This window comes from Natrix helvetica (assembly GCF_964273705.1).
Source record: "Natrix helvetica genome assembly, chromosome: 2".
NCBI lineage: Eukaryota > Metazoa > Chordata > Lepidosauria > Squamata > Natricidae > Natrix > Natrix helvetica.
In genome coordinates this window covers 239,685,526-239,708,496 of record NC_138552.1, presented here as the reverse complement: position 1 = coordinate 239,708,496, position 22,971 = coordinate 239,685,526, and the positions used below count along the sequence as shown (strand labels likewise).

The window sequence follows — 22,971 nt, the reverse complement described above, 5'->3', positions numbered from 1 at the left end:
CAAGGCTACTTTTTAATTCAGCTCAATAAAGGACAAAGGAAGGAGGCAGAACAATCCATCACATCTTTGGGGCTGAAGCCTAAGAGATTGGCTTCTGACCAAGAACTGAAAGCCCATTTAAATTCCAACTCAAACCTAACCCTTAAACACAATTGTTCATCCAATTTGAGAACCCCTGCAATATAAACTATCACTGTTCTATCCACAAACAGCCAGCATCTACTATACACCACACAGGTACCAGTACTTCAATCCATCAACAATAGAGTACAACCAGTGTATCAGTTGTGGAAAATATACTTACTTTCCTGAACTTCTGCAATTTTTAAAAGGAGCTTGCAATTCGTTTAAAATGTGGTGTTACACAATTGCATAAGCTACTGGATTTCATTAACTCTTATTTCTAATGCAGCTTCATACGCCTTTGCTACATTAATATAGTAATGGCAAAATTCTAACCTAGCCTAACCTCAGTAGTTTGTATTGAACTAACACTAGGGAGACAAGATTCAAACCTCCATAGCACTTAATTTGACTTGGAAATCTTTATGTTGTTGTTGTAAATCTCCCAGTCACTTGGGTAAAATGGGGGCACAGAAATTTATTAAATAAATAACATTTAAGTTGTGACATTTTCATCTAGTTTGATCTGACAGGTAGATCCAATGATTGCTAACCCCTACTGTTGAATAGGATCATATAGTAAAAGTAGCAAGATTTCTTTCTACTTTCATTACACAGAGCAAGTTTGTTTAAAAAGATCTTTATCAACTTAGAATAGCCCAAATCGTAGTTCAATATTAACCACAACTAGGCTTGGACCACGTAATCTAAAATCTTTGTGTGATTTGTCTATCACAGCAATCCAGAACAATCAATCATATTCCATGTCCAACATTTCCTTCATGTCTGAGGCCATCCAGCAATGATATGTGAAAGCTAACCTATTTCACAGAGAAAAATAAAAAGTAATGCAAAGAAAAAGAAATGTGCTTTAGCATTTTTTAAAAAAAAACTGCTTCTGCTTTGACAAATGTATTCAGTCTCCAATGTTTAGTAAATACACAAATACATGAGATTATAGCCTTGCTGTCACTACATAAGGTGTATCACTGGAAAAGGTATTGAATGTAGTCATTGCTGTAGTAATGTGAATTAAAGATATCAAATGATTTAGTCAAATGTTGCTGTAAATCTAAATCCATCTGGCTCTTGCAGTGGTTAAGCCTTTCCTCCAAGAAGGGGCAAAGGAAAAAAAGATAAGTATTAAAGTCCTGAATAACAAATGCAGGTCCGAACAATTCAGCCAGGGAGTGTCTCCTCAAAGGCACAAGAAGGCTGAGAAAAATGTAATTAGGTTTGTGAGACTGTGCTTTACTTCGATATCCATTAGAATCACTTAAGATCAGCCCTCTATATCAGTGATGGTCAACCTTTTTTGGCCCATGTGCCAAAAGCGGGGGGAGCGCAGGGGGGTCGTGCGCATGCGTGCTACACCCATGTTATGTGCACGACCCAGCATGCATGCACATGCTTCCCCCGTGCGCGCATGCGTGTGCAAACAGCGCTCCCCCCCCACTTTTGGCATGCTTTTTTTGTCCTCCCCAGGCTCCAGAGGGTTTCTAGGAGCCTGGGGAGGGCGAAAACAATCTCCCCCACCCCCGGAGGCCCTCTGGAGGCTTCAGGAGCTTCCGTAAAGCCTCCGGACTGCAAAAAAACAGCCCTATGGGCAAACAGGAAGTTCAGAACAGACTTCCGGTTTGCTCGTAGGGCCGTTTTTCGTCCTCCGGAGCTTTCAGGGAAGCCTTTGAAGGCTTCCCTGAAAGATGAAAAATGCCCTCCCCCCCTGAGGGGAACAAACCGGAAATCCATTCCTGAACTTCCGGTTTGAGGCAAAAAAGCCAAGGTAATGCCTCACGTGCCCTAACAAATAGCTCTGTGTGCCTCCTGTGGCATGCATGCCATAGGTTCGCCATCACGGCTCTATGTAGTAATGTTCTTTCATTGTTTAGGTATGGATGAGATCTAAGCTACTTAGGTACACTCTTCGAAAGAACTGAAGAAATCCAAATCATATGATTCTTCTTTTTCTGGGGTGATGGACTTAACCCACCATTTTATTCCTCCTTATCCTGTCTAATGTCCTTTCCAGTCCTTACATTTTATGATACTAGCAAAATGCTTTGCTGGAGGCATATAAACCAAGGCTGGGTGGCCATATTTGGCGGAGAGGGGGAGAATGAATTCCTATAGTGGGCAGAAGTTTGGACTAGAAGATACTTAGGCTATTCAAACCTTTCACTGTATGATTAAACTATGCATACACCATGAACTTTGCAAATCACTGTATTTAAATGCAATAAGCAAAAATAAACATAAAATAATTGAATCTTTAAATGTTTCTCTCTCATAAAATTAGTTTATTTTTTTTTTACCTTCAATATCCTGGCTGTCTACAAAAGGTGATGGTCCCCATATTCTAACAGTGCCATCATCAGAGGCGCTGGCCATCATGGATGGAATTTGTGGGTTCCAGCTCACGCAGTTGACTGTACGTGTGTGCCCCGTCAGTTCCGCAATTGGCAGTTCACTACGTTTGTGCCAAATATATACTTTATGATCTAAGACAGATAGGTTTGAAAAAACATGAGATCCATCCTCAATTTTAAATATGCTCCGTAATCAACATGACAACCCATGTTTCCATTAAAAAAATTCCATGCATATCCCAAAACAAAAATGCTGAATGCTACATCCAACAGTTTCAAGGAGGCTTTTAAAATTCAATATTTAAACTAACAGCATGTACTGAGTTTCTTTCCAAAATGAAGATATTTGTAGAAAATTAAGTATAAAGGCAGGATTTATATTATCTAATTAGTAATCTGTTTATATGCTAATTTCAACTAATAATACATTACATACAAGAATGAAATTGAAATACAGAACTGAAAAGCTCTGGATTCTAATTTTTGAATTTTTTAATTTGATCATTTTAATGATAGATATGGGGATTTCCCCAGAAAACTTTCTGCCTTTTGAATAAAGGACTTCATGTGTGATTGGAAAATAAAATGTTTTTAAGCCATCCACTAAATTAACTGTGTAATACCCTATTCAGGAACTAACTGCTGCATGGAAAAGATAGTGGAGAAACCAGCCAATGCCAGCCCATATGCAGAATAAGAAAGAAGTTACATTCAGATAGCTCTTGTTTGCCTTGAAGTATAATGCCCAATACAAATACTTTTTGCCAGTAAGCAATCCATTTCACTGTTTGAAGAAATTCATGACACAGCCAAGTTGTAATTTACAGCTGTAACTGTGTTGGTGCATTCTACTACATTCACATAAAACATTTACAAAGCTGAACATATGAATGAAAACTTCTATGTCATTGCTAATCCTGACATGCAAGTTGAATGATCATAGAAAGGGTGGATGAAATCTTAAATATGCAAGTGTCTGCATTGTGAAAGAACCACATACCAAAGTAGTTGCCAGTAATTATACTTTTGCTATGTACTAGAATAAGTTTGTGCCTTTACTTAAATATCTGATTAAATAGAAGCACCATAAGATAAACTTTTAAGATGTACAAAAGTGTTAAAATCATTTGCTTTAATAATACATTCAAACAATGATAAAGGAACCAAAGTATTTTGGTCTCCTCCCAAGTATTACAAATCCCTCTACTTACATGCCACATTATTTAATAGAAATACTTACTAGCTAAATCAGCTCATATAAGATTTTTAAAAATAAGTGCCACAACATCTAAATTACATCAAACACCCTTGTTTATATTTCTGTTTACTCTCCCAATTTTAATAAGATTAAAAATTTTAATCTGATTACACATTATCAGCATAACTTCAAGGATCATTATTCATCTTAAGGCAACAACACTCAGCACTTACTCCCATGAGAGGTTTTTTTTTAATGGTACCTTAATGCTTCTTTACAGAATTAGATGTGAAATTTACTCCCAGGGCAGACCATTTGATGTTTGGGGCTGGTAGGTGAAACGCCTACCTAGCTGAAAACATACCTTTACATTTAAGAGGTTATGACATTTAAATCTGTTACTTTTTTTGTACATAGACTTTCACAGCAGCCATATTTGCAACAATTCAGTGCAAAGAGGCAACAGCCTCAGGCAGTCCGAATCTAAATAAGGTGCCATCAGCTTCAACTACAGCTGGGTAGTTTTTAGACACTGAAAATGAAAAAAATAAAAAGCTGTTCTAAGTTGACCTGGATAAGTTAATCGGCATATTCATGTCAAACAAACAGTAGGCTGTAGCTAAGTGACTTGTCCACGCTGTCCTAAGTGGTGTATGAATTATTCGATACACCAAAAAGTCAATAGGCTGACAGATACTTCTGGGCCAGAGACTGTTTGGAAGGGGAAGGGAGTTAAAATGCATGCATATAAAGACTGACAAATATTTACAACGACAAGTTATTAATATAAGGTCCAATAAAGAGGTGCTGTTCTCAGTTGAGCATTTCACCTATTAAAGACAAATAATGCATTAAGATACTATTTTTGTTGACTCAACCTATGACTGCACTCCTGTTCAGACCAAAACCACATCTTCCTGAAGTTTTTTGGGTACAGGAGTATTGTTGCCTACTCTGTACTAGCTCCAATTCTACTAGTAATACAGAGCAAGAACCTGAGAGTGAATCAGCACCCTTAATGCCAAGAACATGTGATAAACTGGCTTCTCAGACAATTGACAAGAGAACCTGCTAAAAGACAACCATGATTGTTTCAAGTTGCTCACAATGGAAGATATTGAATACAGTAGATTCTGTTGCAGTATAGGAGATCATAATTCTCTTATCACAATTGATTATAATCGAAATGACAGATGAATTTACATACACTATACCTACCTTTAGAAAACATATCTATAGCAAATAGAGTTAATATTTCAGAGAACCATTAGAGCAACGGTACTCAATACTGGTCAAATCATATCAAAATTACAGACATTACTCTCAAAAAGATATAACACATTTTACTTGTGGATCCCACCGTTCTCTGAAGTAAAATCCTTTTTTTAAATGAGTATTTAATTATCACCATTTATGGAAGTGGAAGGCACACCCACTCTGCTTATCAAAATTCAAAGAGTGAGAAGACTAATATTCACCAATGCAGAAAGTTTGTGCTCGAATATGAGAAAGGGGGGGGGGGAGGGAGGGAGAGAGAGGGAGAGGAAGAAACACAAAGACAGAGATTTTTTTTAAAAAAAAATTACCTTCACTGCCACTAGCGATGAAGTCTTCGTTATGGCCTCCAAAACATGAATGAATTGTGTAAAACCCTTGTGTGACACCTTGGTACTTTCTCACTAAAACTCTGTCTTGCAAATCCCATAAATGAACTCCCTGAGGACAAAAAGCATTGTAGAAATAGTTTATTGTAAGAAATAGTTTCCTCTCCATTACTTGGTTTCACTGCTTAATAATTTAATCTGAATAAGATTCAATACATCAATAAAAATTTTAAAAGGACTATTTTTCTTCACAAGCAAAAATCACATGAGCATTTGTCTTTTATCCAGCAGAACCTTTCTTCTTATTTCTCCCCAAAGCAGAACCCATTTACATTTCCTGAAAGCTTCTATCTTGAAACCTTCAGGAAAAAGAAATAAGTGATGTAGGACTGCAGTATGAAAAAAATCACCATCACCAGTAAAATGTGAGCAGGTGCTCTTTCCCACATATACCAGCTGCTGTAATATTTTTGCCAGTTCTCCCCACTCACTATACCATGTGTCACATCTTAAGGCTTCTAATAGATACTTTTTGCATGTGAGAAGTGAAGTAGAATATAATAAGCCATCTTAACTGTTTCAAAACATCACACCAATTGATAAAAGCTTTTCCAGCTTTCAGTAAGATTTCCTTCTTGCTTCAAGATATGTCAGGGACTGAACAAGGGATCTTTCTCAAGAAAAATACATGTCCTACTACTCTGGTCTTTTCCTAAATTGTAGAGGGGACAAAAGATTGCGCAAATTGCCTTTTAGTTAATAATGTTTGGATATAAACTTTCCATAGCCCTCTTGCATTTGCCAACAACTGTATCTGTTCAAGTGTTTAGAGTCTATCCTATTGCAAACATTTTGGGTTAAGCAAGCTTCATTTCCTTATACAATTATTTAAAAAAAAACAATTTAAGTACTTGATCTGGAGAAATAAGTCTTTTGGATATAGTTAACTTGTTTTGGAAAAACTGCTAAGGAATGACTTTTTAAGAGAATCCTAAGAGAAGATCTAAGATAAGCTAGAACATAGACCTAGGACTGTAATTGGAAGTTTTGTCCTCATCATTTTATGATAACTATTTTTACATTTTAACACTCTTCTCAAAACAGTATGCCTATTTAAAACAACAACAATATCCCCTTACCTGAGTTGCGACATTTAACAAAGCTAGCCGGCCATTTTTCGAAATAGTAAAAGACATAATTGGATGGTCTTCTTGTACTCTGAAAATATAAACAATTGTAATAGAATTATGAGTCAAAATTATCATTTGTACAAGAATATAAATATCGTTTCAGTATTGTTTGTTACAGGGGTCTTACAATGAGCCCAATTATGCCTGTACTAGTAGTTCACACTTTAAGGTTTATTTTTTTATTTATTTACTCTTCACATTTATATTCTTATTTACATAGGATTTTTTTTTTTTTGAAAAGCCCAATTTATAATTAACACATGATCTAGAAGTCATGTGAAACGTTCTTTTCATTGCTTAGCCAACCATGGGATTAATTTATCTAGTGAAACAGAAAAACAATGTAGTTACATATTTCTGTCTGTAAGGTCCTCAAAGTTATAGCCCCGAATTCGCTGGTGTGTGTCCGATGCCAACACAGTCTTCCCATCACTCAAGCACCACAGGCACTGCACTCTTACTCCTTCCCAGGAGTCTAGGAGATTACCATCTAAATCCTAGACAGGGAATAGATAAAGCAAAACTTGTATAAAAAAGCTACCAAAAACATGAAAACTATGAAACCCCCATCATGAAATGGTGGGGCTGTATTGTATTTAGGGTATCACTTAAAATTTAAAAAGCAAACTTTGTTCTGTTGAACTTTCTTTCTTGCCTCCCTAAGTAGGGTCTTTATGGTTCACAACCTTGAGACCACAGGAAGGGGGGAAGCAGGAATAGTGTCATTCTAACATATGCTGTTTTGTTTCCGATGGATATTCAGGGATGCAATTTGTGTTTGATTAGAAAATGCAGAAAGGAATGCAGGATATAGATGGTTTATCTTGCATTTCATGGAGGTTTTTTTTTGAACCTACCAATTTTGTTTATATACATGTAAATATTTACTAGCTAAAGATGGTAATAATTATAATGACTACAATCCTTATTACGCAGTGATTATATGCCATCATAAGCTCTAATACATGAACATGTATATCATGTTGAATATATTATTTGATTGACATCATGGAATTTATTTTTTGTAAGAACAGTAATATACCCAATTTCATATATATTTCAGATAATAAGTCCATCAATGCTAATATACCTTTTACCAAAGGTTTTTTTAACAAACCACTTCTAAGCAGTTTTTCATTTTAAATATATATATTTAGGCATATCACAAACATATTAGCACAAGGACCCCTATATCAGGGATGGATGCATTTTGGTATAGTAAAAAACCCACTTCTTCATAGGAGGAATGGCAATCTATATAGGTAGATTGCCTGAACTCTCCAAAAGTTTCTACCCTTTTTGTTTATAAAAAATAGGTCTTGAGTCTTTTCTAGGTTTAACAAATCTGTTTTCCAGTGAACCCCCACCCTACCCACAGCATTCATGGAAAGCCCCCCCCCCAAAAAAAACCAGAATGAAAATTATATCTCCACCCACTTTGAAAAAAGCTAAATAAGAATAACAATTTAGCCAATGGCTGCAAAGAGTGTGCCCATTCCAACTTACACACTGGTAAAATTGTCCACGCTGCCCTCCTGTCACAAAACGTTTTCCATCTGGATTCCAGGCCACACTGGTTAAGCTATCCTCATGGGATTGGCTCATCTTTGTCCTTAGCTCCCCCGTCTGCAGATGAAGTTATATAGGTAAGGTTCTTTGAAATTGTAATCTACATGGGCATCAGTGTAGTTGAAATACCTAAATACCATATGTCTAATTATTATTTACAAAATTGGCGATAAAATACAAAAGTGCTTTCAAATATATAATAAAGTAGCTATTGAGTACCTAGAATAAATCAACCTTCCTTAACGTCTTCAGGCAATTTTAATTTCAGTACATCTGGGAAGGGGCAAGGAAGGCTGTGAGTTTCATTCTCATTCTCTCTCTCCCTCCCTCTCTCTCACACTAGCAACGTTCAGACTGTTGCTCCATTGCAACATGGAACACTCATTTTAAGCTTTGTCAAAACGTCAACATTTGCAATTTTCCATATCGAGTTATCAAAATCCATAATAGCCAAGGATTTCCTCCAAAAGTATCAAATAACCCGAGCATGGTCCATATATCTATGCTATTTAATTATGGCATGCCAACACCTCACATTTATCATTCTTACTTGTACATTCCAGAGCCAAAGCTCAGAGCAGTCATCGGGGCCACAGGCAACCAGGTAGTTGTCGTCAGGACTCCAAGCGATATAGGAGACACCATATGCATGGCCTTCCAAAGTCTTGAGCAGTTTTAGTTGATGTGTATCCTTTAAAATAATATAGCAATAGAATATATAAAATTCCAGTAATTTAATTGATTGGCAAGCCTTTTATATAGCTTAAGTAGCTAATCTAAAAGAGTAATTTATTCTCACAACCTACAAACCATTTAGCAAAGCAACATATTAGGAACAAAAATTTGGTTTTTAATATTCACTTATCTAAAAAAAAAGAGAGATGGCACACACTCATTTTCTATCTAGAAGAATAGATGTCTGGATTACACAAGGTAACCAGTAACTCTCTTAAAAATGTCAGTAGCTTTTCTTGACATGAACTCATGCAAAACAAGATTAAAATAGTACTATGATGGAAAAGAAACATTGAACAAAATAAACCAAACTCAAACAACCACTCTTTGGTGTTACAAAAAGGGAAAATTCTAGTTGTCTAATCTGCATAATTCCAATAGAAAAATTAATAGTTTTAGAAACATTTTTGAATAAAATATACACGAGAAAAATGTTTTTTTGCTTACTCTAGGGTCCCATTTGTACATACACAAATATAGCTTTGTATCATTTTCCTTAACAAATAAATAACAAGTATGTTGGACTCATTTGGTTAACTGGTTCTCTTTATCTAATTTCAGGACGTGTGGAGAACAGTGAATATTGCAGTTATTCAAATTGTATCTAGTTTGCATACCTTTTGTTGGATTATACTTTCCATAAATAAAGAACAAATAAATTAAACAAGAGATAAAAGTTTAAGGCAAAAATGCATGGAAACAGAACCATGCCAAGGTATTTAAAAATGACAGAGGTATGGAAATCAAACGGAGGAAAAAAAGCTTTTAATTTTATGGAAAGAGTTTGCCATATGGAATGATACTTACAGGGTCAACCTGCCATATAATAACAGTTGTATCCTTGGATCCTGTTGCTAGTTTAGTGCCATCATTGGAGAATTTACAGAACCATACTTCATTACAGTGCTCTGTAAGTATTTGCTGAGTATAACATGGAAAATGTTTCCTAAAAAACAAACAATTATGTAGAAAAAGAATCAGTTTTATGTGAACAACAATGGAAACCAAAAGTTTGTGAACTTTTAGTACAATCCATCATCTTGCAGACTGTGACCTACAAACTGAACTGAGTTTCTTATTCATCAGTAGAGTGTGTCTAATTAAACAATGCATAAGAAAGCATAGGGTATCTTGTCTCCACTGAACATACCGAACCAACTTCATCTTTGTTGAAAAAAAGTATGCAATGCATCAGATTTAATAACTGGTGGCATTTCCTTTAGCAATAATGACTTCAGCCAAATGTTTCTTGTACCAGATAATCAATCTTGCATACATTTTAGGCTATCTTGCATAAACTGACCATTTAAGGTAAGTAAGGCAATTTCGTGCGTATGTGTGTTGCATGTGTAGTTGTGTGTGTGTGGCTGTGTGTGTGTGTTTAATGGGGAAACTGTTAAAAATCGTATCTGATATTCTCACTGATTAGAAGTTTTGTTGTATGCTACCCACCAATGTCACATTGTTCGAGTTGGATGGCCCTATAAATCTAATCAATCTGTTATTCTGACTCCACTGATCCATTTAAGAGAGCTGATTATATTAGTTTTACATGTTTTTCCCATAATAGTGAATACTAGTTTAATGTGTTCAGTGAAGACATGGGACAGTACATTATTTTATCTTATATTTGTTTAATTAACATCTCTCTATTAGATTTAGATGAAGCTTTGATTACACTCTAGGCCAAATACTTCAGGATTGCAGATAGTACTAAAGGTTTACAAATATTCTTTCATCACTATAAATATCCATATTAGCATCAGGCAAATGATTACTATTGCATGCACAAAAAGGAAAAAATACATTATAAATGCTTATCAAATGTCCTGTTTTCCTATCTCCTATCTTATTTTTTTTCCTACTTGATCTCTTTGTGCAGAGATAGATATGGGGACTGCCAAATAAGACCAGGATCTAAAGGGCCATGAAACTGTAGTTGTTTCAAAGACAGCTTCCCAGGATGCAAGATAAATTAGGTTTAAAATATAACCAACTTTCAAAATCGGTTGGTGAAAATGCATGAGTATGTTATTTATTATAAACCTTCCTATCCTCACCTCAAGTCATGACTCCTGACATGTGCTCTGAATCCACATCTTGAAACTATGAAGACAAGTATGGCCTCAGTTATGATCAGTAGGGTGTCCAATGCATTTGAAAGAACACTTTGCAAACCATGTTGGCATGAGTTAAACACCCCTCTTTCAAGCACGGAGGCAGTTGCATGCTTCGGAAAGGCTAAAGCAACAACTTTGAGGTTTTTCTCAGATTGTCTGTGCATGTCTGTCAATACAATTGCTGAGACTGCAAAATAAAGCAATTAGGCATGCAGATATGACCAGAGAACAATCTGATGTTTTGGTATGTTGTCTACACTTTGCAGAGTGGTCTTCCAAATGTTCTGCATTTCTCTATTGATCAGACTCAAGCCTCAATGCACAACTAGCCTCACAGATTTATTTTTATAATTTTTTCAGATTTATAGAAAGAATTCTTAAATATATTTTGAAAATTAAGAATTGCTGAAATAAAGCCTTGTCCTCCAAGCTTCATTTCTAACTTACCACTTTAAAGTCTGATAGAGGAATCTATTCTTGCAATCCTGCATACAGCAAGGCTGCCTGGATCTTCCTGAGTTCAATAGGATTTAACATAATGCATATTAAATGTGTGAAGAACTGCCATATTTCCATTCTCCTTCTTAAAAAATTGAAATCTTTTTCTGCAGTCTTTGTCATATTGTTTGATGGAAGTAAGCTCCATTAAGTGAAACTCGCTTTTAATTTGATATTATAGGAGACCACTATTAGTTCTAAGTGAAAATCACCACTCTCTGCAAAAGGCAGAATTCAGACATTCTTAACTATTTCAGATAAATGTGATTAACAAATATCTGATGGACAGTGAATCAGGATATAAAGCCTATATAATTCTACATCTTTATTATTGTGTTTTCAAGCTAATCCTTAGTACATTTGTAAAAATGCAATATTTTTCAAGAAGTAAACTGGCTAGGTAAAATGCTTTTCCTCCACTTACTATATGTGCAAACAAAAATATACAATATTTAATTTTTAAATTGTTGAATATAAATTTAAACACTAAATTTTTATATGCTTGTTAGCCACCCTGAATACTCACTTGCGTAAAACTGCAAATAAATCAACCATCACAAGTTAATTACTTTTAACTGTTTAAAATTAAAAGTAATTTTGTTGCATTAAAAGATTAATTGCCCTTAAAATTAAAAAAAAATGTATCTCACCTATTGCAAACATGGTCTATGAGTAGTGATACAGATTCTAGATTATTATCAAGTTTAGTATTGTGATAGAGGCATCGGTCCCGTTGTAGCTCTACAGCCTGACAGAGCAGATTCTGCAGACGCCTTGGGGGGAGCATCACTGATGGGGGTAGGTAAGCTTAAATAAATAAAAAGGCAATTTCAGTGCAATCAATTCATTTTTTTAAAAATACATAAATTTGTGAAGTAAATTTTCCACATACGTGTCTAACCTATTTAAACCAAAGACACCTAGATAGCAAATTAAATATTATCATTCTATAAGATTCTGTTCACATAATGGCATTTTCTTCTTCACTGCACCCTTTACTCTAACATGTCCCAATCTGCCCAAGAATCTCCCAACTCTCCAAAACAGATTTAGGAATTGTAAAAGTGGGAACAGAGAAGGAAAATTATGTGTTTCTCCATTCTACTGGGAAAAATAACGCTTAATTTGATAGCATAACAAACATGTAGTTAGTTCTACTCTGTCTATATGAGCACCGAAGTGAAAACAGACTAACAACAATTAATTGTCAGGCCCAGCCCAAAAATGATATAGAACAATCCATCCAAAGTTCAGTTCTTCATTTGCTCACATCAAGTCAGAATCTTGCTAAACTAAATCTATTCTACTCTCATCTAACATATATACTTGGGAGATTTTAGGGAGCGGCTAACTCTCTTCCTATTTCTGATCCAGCTCTAGTCTGCATTGCCTGTTGTCTTGTCACCCCCCCCCCCCCCCTTCCTGGGAAACTGCCACTTCACTGTAGTCTATCACGTCTCCCTTCACAGGTACAAATCATCTCATGAATTTATACTTTCAGATTAAGATTTGTCTGTTCAGAATGAAATATGCTGGAAATCTAGACAGGGATATATATGTCCTTTTGAAACTATTTTTTCTTACTTTGGAGCTTGTCTAAAAGTTTAGATCTTGATGTTGTTCCTTTTCCTTCCCATTCTGCTTTTGTGCGCAAATCTTCTGGATGACTACACATCAGATATCTGTATATTGAAAAGAAAAACAAGGATTAAGCATTCTGGAACTATGTACTAAATTGATATTAATCAATGCTCAAGGTACAGTTTCAATATAGTCAGAAACAAGAGACTGATTTAATGAAGGAGCTGTTTAACTCAGGAGTCTGAATCTTAAGTATGCTTTAATATATGACAAAAAAGATTAATCTTCAATGTTCAAATAAATTTATCATATAAGTAGTTTAAAGTACTATCTATATTTACAGTCAGGTCCAGAAATATTGGGACATCAACACAATTCTAACATCTTTGGCTCTATACACCACCACAATGGAGTTGGAATGAAACAAACACAATGTGCTTTAACTGCAGACTGTCAGCTTTAATTTGAGGGTATGTACATTCAACTCAGGTGAACAGTGTAGGACTTACAGCAGTTTGCATATGTGCCCCCCACTTGTTAAGGGACCAAAAGTAATGGGACAATTGGCTTCTCAGCTGTTCCATGGCCAGGTGTGTGATATTCCCTCATTACCCCAATTACAATGTGCAGATAAAAGGCCCAGAGTTCATTTCAAGTGTGCTATTTGCATTTGGAATCTGTTGCTGTCAACTCTCAAGATGAGATCCAAAGAGCGGTCACTGTCAGTGAAGCAAGCCATCATTAGGCTGAAGAAACAAAACAAACCCATCAGAGAGATAGCAAGCACATTAGGCGTGGCCAAAACAACTGTTTGGAACATTCTCAAAAAGAAGGAATGCACCGGTGAGCTCAACACCACCAAAAGACCCGGGAGACCACGGAAAACAACTGTGGTGGATGACCGAAGAATTCTTTCTCTGGTGAAGAAAACACCCTTCACAACAGTTGGCCAGATCAAGAACACTCTCCAGGAGGTAGGTGTATGTGTGTCAAAGTCAACAATCAAGGGAAGACTTCACCAGAGTGAATACAGAGGGTTCACCACAAGATGTAAACCATTGGTGAGCCTCAAAAACAGGAAGGCCAGATTAGAGTTTGCCAAACAACATCTAACAAAGCCTTCACAGTTCTGGAACAAGATCTTATGGACAGATGAGACCAAGATCAACTTGTACCAGAGTGATGGGAAGAGAAGAGTATGGAGAAGGAAAGGAACTGCTCATGATCCTAAGCATACCACCTCATCAGTGAAGCATGGTGGTGGTAGTGTCATGGTGTGGGCATGTATGGCTGCCAATGGAACTGGTTCTCTTGTATTTATTGATGATGTGACTGCTGACAAAAGCAGCAGGATGAACTCTGAAGTGTTTCGGGCAATATTATCTGCTCACATTCAGCCAAATGCTGCAGAACTCATTGGACGGCGCTTCATAGTGCAGATGGACAATGACCCAAAGCATACTGCAAAAGCAACCAAAGAGTTTTTGAAGGGACAGAAGTGGAATGTTATGCAATGGCCAAGTCAATCACCTGACCTGAATCCCATTGAGCATGCATTTCACTTGCTGAAGACAAAACTGAAGGGAAAATGCCCCAAGAACAAGCAGGAACTGAAGACAGTTGCAGTAAAGGCCTGGCAGAGCATCTCCAGGGATGAAACCCAGCGTCTGGTGATGTCTATGCGTTCCAGACTTCAGGCTGTGATTGACTGCAAAGGATTTGCAACCAAGTATTAAGAAGGGAAAGTTTGATTTATGATTATTATTCTGTCCCATTACCTTTGGTCCCTTAACAAGTGGGAGGCACATATGCAAACTGCTGTAAGTCCTACGCCGTTCACCTGAGTTGGATGTACATATACCCTCAAATTAAAACTGACAGTCTGCACATTGTGTTTATTTCATTCCAACTCCATTGTGGTGGTGTATAGAGCCAAAGATGTTAGAATTGTGTCGATGTCCCAATACTTCTGGACCTGACTGTATGAACGCAAAAACACTCACGCAGGAATCATGAAATCTCCAGAACCGTAAAGCCTACAAAGTTGATATTTTACACGTATGTTCCTCTGGCTTCTAGATGCTCGGTAACAAAGGCTTTTTCGAAATGACCATCAGAGTATTAGTACTTCATATATTATTATTAACACGCTCTGATGCCAAGAAGTTAGGTGTTCTACTCCCCCTCCCAACCTGAAAACTTGGATGTGGGCGTGGCCAGCGCGTAACTCCTCCAGCCTACTGGCTGAGACTTTGGAAAGGAGCCTGAGGGAGAGAAGGTGATAAGATAGGAGAAGTTTCTGTGGGGCTAGGCTGAGGGAGAGAAAGGGATAAGATAGGGGAGGATTCTGTGGGACAATGTTGAGGGAGAGAAGGTGATTAGAAAGGAGAGGTTTCTGTGGGACAAGGCTGAGGAAGAGAAGAGGCTACTGTAGAGGAGGCTTCTGTGGGGCAAGGCTGAGGAAGAGAAGGGGATAGGATAGGGGAGGCTTCTGTGGGGCAAGGCTGAGGAAGAGAAGGGGATAGGGGAGGTTTCGGTGGGGCAAGCCTGAGGAAGAGAAGGGGATAGGATAGGGGAGGCTTCTGTGGGGCAAGCCTGAGGTAGAGAAGGGGATAGGATAGGGGAGGTTTCTGTGGGGCAAGCCTGAGGGAGAGAATGGAATAGGATAGAGGAGGCTTCTGTGGTGCAAGCCTGAGGGAGAGAAGGGAATAGGATAGGGGAGGCTTCTGTGGGGCAAGCCTGAGGAAGAGAAGGGGATAGGATAGGGGAGGCTTCTGTGGGGCAAGCCTGAGGTAGAGAAGGGAATAGGATAGAGGAGGCTTCTGTGGGGCAAGCCTGGGGGAGAGAAAGGAATAGGATAGAGGAGGCTTCTGTGGTGCAAGCCTGAGGGAGAAGGGAATAGGATAGGGGAGGATTCTGTGGAGCAAGCCTGAGGGAGAGAGGGGGAGAGGCTGATAATAACTACTCATTAATTTTCAAGTGTCAATTTATTAAGCCTGATCACAGTTTCATAGCGGAGCATGGGTATTCAGCTAGTCAAAATATAAATCTCAAAGGGAGTTCCAGTATGTAATCAATGTGAGTGATCGAAATAAGTGCCTCCTGGTCCAGGAAGGGGCACAACTGCTGCACAACATGAAGCTGAGCAAAACCCACCCACACCCCAGCCACAACTGCCACCTGCACCTGAAGCAGGAATCATGAACCCAAAAGGACCCCCAAACTGCTTACTGGTTAATGCAGTGCAACCTCATCCGAGACCAAACAAATCCCTGAATATTGAGGAGCCCCCTACCCATAGCCATTCTGTCTTTCCAAGGTTCAGCAAAAGCCTGATCTTCCCTATCCAGGCCTTACTGTCTCTAAGCACCGCAAAAGTACATCCACAGTGTTACTTAATTCCCTCCTTGGATGAAGATGTATAAGTGAGTACTGATACCTCATCCTGTCATGATGATTGATCTCTCCCAGTGGTTTGATGGACATGGAAATGGAGAGAGCATCGAGTCCTGCAGAATCCCACAAAAAAGAAGCTGTGGGCTGGACTTCTCACTCCCTGTATTACCCCTGGGACTGGCCTCGGAGGAAGGAGGTGAACCAGCATAAAATTGTGCCCCCCATTTCCAACTCCCTAAGTTGAGCCAAGGATGCCATGGTTTATGGTATCAAAAGCTGTCAAGAATAGCAAGGCTGGATGCACAAGGTTGCACAATCCTCATCAAGTTCCTGGCAGAAATCATCCAAAACTATGACCAATGCCATTTCTGTCCCATATCCCAGCCTGAAATTCGACTAAAAGAGGTCCAGGTAATCAGTTTCACCTAGGATTCTTGGATTTGCAAGGCTGCTACCTTTTCAACCACCTTCCCTAAAAAGAGAAAGTGGGAGTCTGGACAAAAATTGTCCAGAATGGTAGAGTCCACTGATGGCTTCTTGAGATGAGGGCACATCAGTGCCTCTTTAAAAGAAGTTGGAAACCACCTCAATCAAGGATGAATTTCCCCATCACTTGGAAATTATGACCTCTCCCTAAGCGGTCTCGGCCAGCCAAGAAGAACATGGATCTAATTCACCAGAGGCACAACAGTCCAAAAGACCTTGCCCATCTACTTGGATCCAATAGGATCAAATTGTTCCCAGATAACAGGATAAGTTCACTTCCTAGGCATCTCCACAGACTTGCCCTCTGCTTGGCATCCAACTATGCAGGCCTAAATTCAAGTATGTATAACATTTCAGTCTAAAACACTTACCCACTAAGGATGTGAATGCGCTCAGTGTTGTACTTCAGCGGTGTCAACTCACCACGCAGAACTTGAAGTGCCTCCAAAACTTTACCATCCTCCAGATATTCTAGATATTTTTGTTGCAGCAGCAAAAACTTCATCTTCTGACATGACAGAAAGAAGCAGATCAGGTGGGGAGAAAAGGCTGACTGAAATTTCAGAAAACATTTGAATCTAAACAAGATATATACTCCTTTTTACTTGTCCGTTAGAAAAAGAAATAGGTACTTTCATGATAAGTGGGTGGTTTGAAAAGCCTCAATACTGAAAAGATGCACTGATTTATATTTTATGCACTGAGGTCATTCAACATTCAAATTAAATTATCTTTGTCCAATTTCTAACTATCTATGACCAATAATATTTAAATGCTCATACTGCATGTTCCTCTGCAAACTGATCTTAATATAAGCTCACTTTATATTATCACCAGTAAGCATAAAATCAGACTTCAGGGAAGGGATATGGTACACTGAAGCTTTTGCAGAGAAGGTGGCTCAATCCCACTGCAACTCAGATAGTGCAAGGACCAAGTTGTTGAATAAACAATACAACTGATGTCAACAAACTATTCCTGATAAACCTCTACATGTTAGACCCATTCTCATCCCACCCCTACTAGTATACAAAGAGAAGTTAGAAATGTATACATAATTTCACCTAGACTGGGTTAAAGACTAAATGTCCAGAACTTACTGCTTGCGGCAGTTCTAACACTTCCTCTCTACTACACTTACTCAAAAAGGGTATCAACCATTGCTGAAATAGTTGCTTGAGGGAATCTGATAATCAAAGTAAATCAGATGGAATTGGTTCTGGAATCTAGCATCCTCCACCATGTTGAACAGCCAGTCACACAAAGCCATTAACTGTGCAGTAGCACTTACTATATAGGATGCCTTCAGACCAGCTTCAAGTTGGCTACTTGTCACTAGTTGGACACATGAGTTACTTGATGCTTCAGAAGAGTAAAGGACAACTGGATTATATCTAAAGAGATACTTAAAATTTTCAGCATCAATCCAATGTCTTTTCCCCTGAAGATCCAGGTCTCAAAATAGTCCTAGATAACACAGCGTAGATCTTCAAGTACATTATGCTATCCTTTGGCCCATAGTTTGTTGCTGCCATACACTATGCTATCTTTTGGCCCATAGTATGATGCTGGCTTTGGTGATAGCAGATAATTTGCTGCAACATTGGTTCCATATTAACACCATGTGTCACTGACTCAGATTCAGACAGGGCAGCTTCTCTTCCTCCGCATCTTGACCTCCAGCCCCTAACAAAGAAAAACTGATTGGCAGAAATGTTACTGACATTTCCTTTCTGAACTTTTAGGATAATCACCGCCTCTGCTTATGTAGAGGGAAGAGATCCTCCCACAGCACTAGTTCCTTTTTCAGCATTATCCACCACAATGCCACTGGTGGTATCATATCTGCCTGAAGAGCAGGCATGGTGCTAAACTCAAGCCTTTTTAGAGCTGTCACCCTTCCTTTAAAATTAAAATAAAATGGGACTTGGGCTGTGAAGATTACTTCAAATACTTGTAACCAGTCACTGTCAGACTTCATAGTTGTAACTATTCCTGAAACTCAATCCCACATTCAGCTAACCGCAGCAGTATCATAGGCTTAATTTTTAAATACAAAAGAAATGAAAACAGCTTCAAGCGTCTGTATTTATTAGCAATCATAACCTTACTCCTGCTTGGTAATGTTCAGGGAAACATACAGCACAAACTGAAGTCTTGGGACTCAAATGATTACTCTGACTTTTGATAATGAATGTTACTAAATCAGTAAAACAAAACAAGTCTCCAGATCCTGCCTCACTGTGGCCTTGTTCAAGAGGATCCATTTAGCTATTGGGAAGCTCAGAAAGACAACAGCAGCAGCAACAACACATCACTTCAGCATAACTTTCTCCTGTTTCATGACGCAATTGCTTATGAATGAAATAAGGCTCACAGATATCTGCATCCATTTTGTTACAAAAACCATAACTGATGGGGTACAACTTATAAACATCCACCTTTCATACCTTAATATTGATAAAGAACCTATGCTTTTAAATGTCCGTAAGACATATTTTTTCCTTCTCCAAACATAAATACATGTACAAAAGAAAGTTTCTATATGACAAGAAACAGCATGCCTTCCAAAGTTAAGCTTCTCTTATTTAGTCATATTACATTGAATTTTTTATAATGGAAACATGCATGACTTTTGCCCAAACCTATGTCCATTTGTATGAAAGGCCTATACAGTGCTTTGAATTCCAAATGAAACTTGTAAAAAAAAACAGGGGAAAAACCAGTTGTTTTAATAAGTTGCAGAAAAGTGCTATATTCATATTCCCACATGTTCCAAAGCAGTCATTTGGAATTAAATACAAAGTGCTACATAGCCCTAATAATAAGGGTATTTGCTTCTAAATACATATAGTTGAAAACACCAATATTTTGCAGCTCCTCAACCATCAAGTATATATTGCTTTATTAAATGAAAAGGAATTAATTATGATATACAAGGAAGTTTTATTCTGAAAAAGAGTCCATATCAGGAATATTAGATCCTGTATCAAAATCTTGGAAATGTAAATGATCTCTGAACCCAAATATTAGTCACTGCTGAGTAATCATAAGCAGACTCTATTTCAAAGTAACTGTGTGCTAAGTTAGGAAAAGACATGTTATTCTAACATTCAGAAACTCATAAGATCAGGAACTTTTCTTTTTCTGAATGTCTGTTAATAAAATCTACTTGATTATTACTCAAAAGAAAATTAGCACTTTTATATTCCATACCTGAGACACTATAATCATTCTAGCTCATGTATCATTTTGATACAATATGAAACAGTATTAACATCTACACATTTTCATCCCCCATATTTCATCCAATTTCTACTAAGTACAATTATACAACCCATGTGTCACAATTTCAGAAATTTTCCCCATTTTTACTGCTCTCCCTCTCTCAATTTTTGCTTTGTTCACCATCTTTCCATGAAACCACTTTACATGTCCAATAAATAATTCTGCTTAGCCTGCTTGTGTACTTTTATAGCTGTACAAAGCTATATATTTATATATTTTATAGCTATACAAAGCTTTATATTTTACAAATGCTATGTCTTCAAGTGGGTATCACATTAACTGTGATATCAGATGGGACCAGAAGTTTACAATATGCCCCTAGACAGTATTAAAGCTTTTAATTATTTGTAAGTAAAGTTTTAATTGTTAACTCAATCACATTGTACATTTGTTTAGGAAGAACACAAATTATAAACAGGAAACAATATCATGACCTGAAATACACTAATTGGATTTCTATACGGAGCTATATAGGAGAAACCTGTATAACAACATTCCAAGGAGATTTAGCAGCAGCAGTAGTAGTAATAGTAGTAATAGATGTCTTCATGCAACTCATATTCTTTTCTTTCACATGATTTAAGTTTAAATGAGTTTAAAAATTAAATAAATTATGCAAATGAGTTTAACTATGTCATTTATTGTCTCACAATACCTCGTTACTCGTCAGTAATTCTTTCTGGAAGACGTGATGAATATTAAAAATAATGGGTACCAAGAAAATCACGACTTACCACGTGACCCGCTATTTCAGCCAGAAGAAATAACGAATCATGAGGCAGCTGATATCAGCAAGTTCTTCCCTATACATCAAATACCGGGAGAAAGATGAGTGCTGGGACAAGATTTCTGCTTCAAAATGGGTTGAATACCAAATTTGAAGAGTTTTGAAGTAGTCGAGTGCAAAGGTATGACTGTATTATAATGGCTGGGAGGTGCTATTCTAAAGTAATAATACACCTCAATATTAAAAAGGGGATAAAACTGCTTGTGCAAGACAATGATTTGTGTGCTTTCCACAAGGAATGAGGACTATACAATACTTTCATACAAATATTTACCTGATGCTCCACGTGAGTTCTCACTTAACAATCATTTATTTTGCAACTATTCAAATTTACGAAAGTGCTGAATAAATCATAGTTACAAGTGGCCATCATACTTATGTAAGTTGCAGCATCCCCACAGTTACATGATCATGATCTGGATGCCTAGTTCACAACTACAATGCTGTAATATCCTTGCAGTCATGTGATCACCATTAGTGACCTTCTTTGCTAGTTTCCTACAAGCAAAGTTTTTTTTTTTTTTTTTCAAAAAGTTTTATTGGTTTTTTTAAAAACATTTATGTGGAAAAGGGGTAGGTGGAATTACAAATTTTGGCAGTTGCAAATGTGGCAGACGCCCCCTCCCTCCAAACTCCTAGGTTACATCAAAATATCAAATCTTAATACATAATCATAAAAAGTCAGCATCTTAATTCTAGAAAAAATAATTTTCAATCAATTTATATAATTATAATATATAGTCTAGTTATAAATTCATATTTACTTTCGGTCTGTTTATAACATTGTGATTTCCTTATTTATTTTTGTGATCTGAGTTTTCTTGGTGTTGCCCCTTCACCCCCCGCTGGCAGAGCTCCGGCCCCTCCCGTGTCCTGTATGACCGTTGTAGTATCTTCTGTTTTTTCTAGGTTGGCTTTGTTTTTTTCCATAAAGGCCTGTGCCTCTATGGGTGTATTAATTCTGATTCTTGTCTCCTCCCAGAATATTAGCATACCTTCAGGCATCAACCATCTAAACCACACCCCCTTCTGGTATAATTTATTCGCCAATTGCGAATAATTTTTCCTTTTTTCCCTAATTTTTTTGGGAATCTGCTTTAGAATGGTTATCTCCCTATCACAGTATGTCAATGTTTGCCCCCTTTGCACACCCAGTATTTCATCTCTTGTGGTTTTCCTAAGAAATTTAATGTGAACCTCTCTGGGTACATTATGTGTTCTGGCATATGCTGAATTCACTCTATAAGCTAGGTCTATCTCCCAATCCATCTGTTGTTTATCTTTGTGTATGTATTCAGCTAAAATATTAGTCATAATGTCCCTTATGTTTTCCCCATCTGCTTCTATTGCATTTTGAAATCTAAGATAAAAGGACATTCTCTCAAACTCTATTTTCATTTGTTGGATGTCAAGTTCTTTGTTCCCCTTCTGTAAAGCCTCTACCCCCCCCCTCGCCTCCGCCACCCCACCCTCCACAAGGTCCAGTCTCTGTGAGTTCTTAAAGATTTGGGCTTGGTTCTGTTTAATTTCATCTTTCATTTCCCTTAACTGTTTCTTAATTTCCTCCTGGCCCTGTAGAATTTGTTGAAGCATTTGTTGAAAGTCTATCTCTGTAGTCTTGGGTTGCATCAGTTCTGTTATCTTTGACTGTGTAGCTGGGCTAGACGTTGCAGACGTTGGGGCAGAAGTAGCAAATCCAGGCTTTCCAGGAGGTGGTCTTTTTGGAGGCATGGTTTTTAAAGCAAGGAAGTCTGTCAAAATAGAGACTGGGCAGCTGGAGAAGTAGAGCAGGCAGGCGAATCCAGAAGGCAGAGGATCCAAACAGATGGGGATTTCTTTAGTCAGTCTAGCAGTAGATGAAAGTTTTTTCCCCAAAGAGTTCAAAGAAGAACAATCCACAAAAGATTCCTCTGGGTGGCTCGGAGACAAAGACCGGAAGCCTGAATTTTAGAGGTGGAGTCAGGTTTCACAGTTCATGAAGACAACGGAAGTGTGCCATCTTGCCCTGCCAGCTTTGGGCTCAGAGGCAT

General features: G+C 37.6%; 1 protein-coding gene across 2 annotated transcripts in view; it reads right to left on the bottom strand.

The window, feature by feature from the left end:
* Positions 1-22,971, bottom strand: part of WDR26 (WD repeat domain 26) — a 39,214-nt gene that overhangs the window by 5,117 nt on the left and 11,126 nt on the right. For both annotated transcript variants that reach the window (XM_081942618.1, XM_081942619.1), the window contains 10 exons: positions 17,238-17,374; positions 12,988-13,085; positions 12,054-12,210; positions 9,593-9,731; positions 8,601-8,741; positions 7,988-8,107; positions 6,833-6,978; positions 6,431-6,509; positions 5,274-5,403; positions 2,436-2,621 (listed from right to left, as the gene is read on the bottom strand). In XM_081942618.1, the coding sequence (XP_081798744.1) occupies positions 2,436-2,621; positions 5,274-5,403; positions 6,431-6,509; positions 6,833-6,978; positions 7,988-8,107; positions 8,601-8,741; positions 9,593-9,731; positions 12,054-12,210; positions 12,988-13,085; positions 17,238-17,374 (1,333 nt within the window). The remainder of the gene's footprint in view (positions 1-2,435; positions 2,622-5,273; positions 5,404-6,430; positions 6,510-6,832; positions 6,979-7,987; positions 8,108-8,600; positions 8,742-9,592; positions 9,732-12,053; positions 12,211-12,987; positions 13,086-17,237; positions 17,375-22,971) is intronic.